Raw genomic sequence first — 3,846 nt, forward strand, 5'->3', positions numbered from 1 at the left:
GGGTTACCCTGGCACTATCCACTCGCCATACCAGGGTAACCCTACCGCAGGAGACTCTCGTGTGACATCAACGTCTGAACTGGCTGACGTCGCCAGTGCAAGTCGTCGTTGATAAGTACGTCGCCTCACCTACGCCGTCATGCCCCCCCCCCCCCACACACACACACACACGCGCACACACGCGCACACACGCGCTCAACTTTCTAATTCACATCAGTTCTGGTCTCCATAAATCGGTTCTGTTTGGTTTATACATAGCCTATGTAAACTTTACAGTAGGCTAATCTCAGCACACGTAGAGGGCAAGAGTAGTTATTTGAAACCATCCACCAACATATTAACATAATTAATCTAAGATTGTTTTTATTGTTTTTTATCAGCATCTCATGTAGCCTATAACATTTATTAAATAGGACTATTTTATTTTGTCTATTGCATGTTTCCACCTGATTATTTTATATTATATACTTATTAATGGTACACAAAAAATATACCGGACTGAAAAAAAAAAAAAAAAGGAAACACAGCAGGACTCGAACCCGTGCGCTCCAGTAAAAATTGCAACGGGTATTTGTTGAAGAACTCCTACCAGATGAGCTATTGAGGTAACAAATAAACAAATATGTAGGGGGGTCTCCTTTTAAGCCACTGTCCCACAGTAGATGTTAATAGTTATACTAGAGATGTGCTGCCCTCTATTTGTTTTGAGCACTTATTGTCTGCCAATTCTTACATGTTGCATCTTTCATCTTAAAAAATTCTGAGTGTGACGACGTACTTTGGTGACGACGTGTGTTTCAGGCGTATATTTTGTTAGTAATTCTAACATACGCCGTCGTCACACGTCGCCGTCGATACACGTTCTTTCAATGCACTCGCCGTGAAGTCGCCACCGGTGTCTCATCTGCTGTCCCATTCACTCCCATTCAAAAATCCACACGGTCAGGCGGTGACGGAAGGGGTAAGCAATAATGATGAAAATAACACAGACAATAGGCTAGTTTTCCCAGGCATTGTCAAATGTATGTAACTCTGTCATAATAAAATGAATAAAAAACGTATGTGTTTGTTAAAAAAAAATATTCATAACTGATAGAATCTCGATTATGTGTAGGGATGTTTTGTCGCTAATGCGTCAGCATAAGCTGCCCGTTAAAAGAGTACCATCCCAGAGGGTTTTCATTTAGATCCCTTCTGCAATGTACAGAAAATATGTGCTTGATACTCATATGGGTTCAGACCACCACGCTTCAGCCTTTCAGGCCCATGCAACTTTGATTAAAGGTTAGATTAAGCCTAATGATTTCATTTAAGTGATATCATTCAACAATACACCATCCCACACGTCTCGTCTGTTTAGGGTTTTTTCGGTGGGTACCACCGGGCCTGAAAAAAATTCTAGGGGAAACACTGAATTTGGATACTGCATTTGGTCAGACTCTTTAAACTGTTATTAAAAACGTCACTGCAGGGATATTTTTTGAGGCAAGAGGTGTTATATCTAGCCTCTGTGTGGTCAGAGATGTACATGTACAGAAAGTTATGATGACAGAATCGCTGCCCAGAGAAAGCTAAACAGGATCCAGAATTGATCCTTGTGGTATTCCATATTTGAGCTCAGTATTTTAGTTGATTTAGTTAAATCAGCAGAAACAAATAGCTACCTGTTGGCCAATCAGGAAATAATTATACATTTCACAGTATTTTAAAGATAGGAATATCAGCACAACATTAAGTCAATGACTGTCTTCTTTAAGTAATAATTGAACATTGTGAGAACAATCTGCCATGACGTTTTATTAACAAAACAAGGAGAACTGTGAGTAACAGGATACCAGCTCGATGTGTCTCCAAAGGATCACGCAGGGGTCCAAAGATTTTTGTGAGAGAAACTTTTTATAGGAATCGAAAATAATACTGTGGTAAGTATATGTGCCAGTTTCCATAGAGACTGTTTAGAGGACTCCGCTATCACATGACTGGATGAAGGCGTGTGTTCATGCTGAGAGCAGTATACGTACCATACATTACGGACATGTTTTTGACCGGAGTTTATACTGACTACCATGATAGGCGTCGTGGTTACATACCGGCCAGTGGGTCCCTGTTCTGCCGGTTGAGGAGGCGGATCCCGGAGAAGCGGCTGCTTGTGGAGCCCTCCGCTCCCTTCACTCTCTCAGCTCGGTACCTGGCGATTTGCAGCTCCAGCAGCTTGATTTTCCTCCGAAGGAACTCATTCTCTTTCTGGCTCCGGGACATTTCCTGATGAACCACCGCGTATCCGTCGTCTACAACTTTACAAATTTCTGCCACGGCTGCGTTAGCCAGGACCTCCATGATGGAGGCAATCTGAGAATGGAAGTCCATGGCAGTCGACATCGTCAACACACGGCCTCTCAGTCGAAGAGACGTATACTTTCCTAAAAACAATTATGGCAGTTCTACCAGCGTCGCCGTGCTAACTGAAATGCATAATTTGTTAAGTGTGTAAGCTACGGAGTTTTTTGTTGTTATGCTGGCTACGCGGAAGCGCTTATTTTACTCGGGTTTTTCCAGTAGGAATTAATGAATCCATTATGACAGCGCCCCCAGTGTCCAGGAGGCGACCTGCAGGTACATGTACTAAGGGTCCCTTAACGTGGAGGTGTGGATCAGCTACAGCTTTATATGAGTAAGAACCGTCACTGCTCCAGAAAACAATACATTAATAGTGAAAAACAATGAGCAGAAAATGAATTGAAATTGAAATATGGATACATAGCAGGAATACGACAGTTATAGTGGTGGAAGAAGTATTCAGACAAACATGTTTTTAAATTACAAACACAGTGTGCTGAAGGCTCCCAGTCAGTTATTTTGCACTAGTATAATTAAAGGTGGGTGTGTCTTTAATATGTTTGTCCACTAATTCACTGGATTTTAATCCAAAATAAATATTTTATGTATTTAAAACTCTATACAGAAAGGCAGTTATTAGATATTACAGCAAAGAATTGAATAAATAACTGGAGAAATAACATATTGAATGCAAGGGCACTGCATTAACCAATTAACATTCAGCTCTGTGGCATGTATAAAATGCTGAGAAGACCAAGTTGAATCTGACTTTGTATTAAGATGGAGATCTGAAAATAAAGAATAATAGTTCCCTCTAAAATGTGGTGAAGAAAATGCAAAAATATGGAAAAACTCATGTACCTGAAAACTGTTCTTAAGTGAGTATTCAAGTAGCCCTACTTAGTAACTATTCATTCTATATGAATGCTGGAAATTGGCTAGTTACAAAATGATCTATAAGGCTACGGAATTTCTTCAGAATAAATAAAAAAATATATGAACACAATATGAACAAGAAAAAACGGGGAAAACTGACCGTCCTGTCCAAGACAAAATGTGTTGAAACAACCATTAAAAGGCTTCAGTCTGAATTGTTAAGCAGCATTTTGTTTGATTTGGCTCCCTCACAGTTTCTGAGTCTTACACCACTGTACTTAATAAAAAGCCCAGCTCTCTAACAATTTCTCACATGAGATGGAGACTGCTGAGTACAAACACAAGTCGACATAATGACTTTTCTATGATGTGTTGAAGTTAACATGTAACACTGTGATCCTTCCCTCTAACTGAATTTACACAGAGCATAAACAAGTGACAGAGATAGCATTCACCCTGTTACAAGACACTGTACCATCATCATGATAGTGAAGCAGCTGTTGTTTGAAGGTCAAATAGTTACATTGTGTTGCTTTTAAGGAGTTTTATTTTCCGGTGTACGTGTTGACGCACCTACACGGTTGGGAGGACCGGCGCGGTTGGGGCGGAGCTGGGAGAGCGGTGTATGCTTTT

At 40.6% G+C, this 3,846-nt stretch overlaps 1 protein-coding gene across 1 annotated transcript in view; it reads right to left on the reverse strand.

Moving 5' to 3' along the window:
- LOC115587830 (gastrula zinc finger protein 5-1-like) overlaps positions 1-3,606 on the reverse strand; it is a 29,120-nt gene extending 25,514 nt beyond the window's left edge. Inside the window, exon 1 of the mRNA XM_030427924.1 lies at positions 2,091-3,606. Coding sequence (XP_030283784.1) covers positions 2,091-2,379 — 289 coding nt within the window. The 5' untranslated portion in view covers positions 2,380-3,606. The remainder of the gene's footprint in view (positions 1-2,090) is intronic.
- Positions 3,607-3,846: the final 240 nt, after the last annotated feature.

Source organism: Sparus aurata, chromosome 1, assembly GCF_900880675.1.
Source record: "Sparus aurata chromosome 1, fSpaAur1.1, whole genome shotgun sequence".
Classification (NCBI taxonomy): domain Eukaryota; kingdom Metazoa; phylum Chordata; class Actinopteri; order Spariformes; family Sparidae; genus Sparus; species Sparus aurata.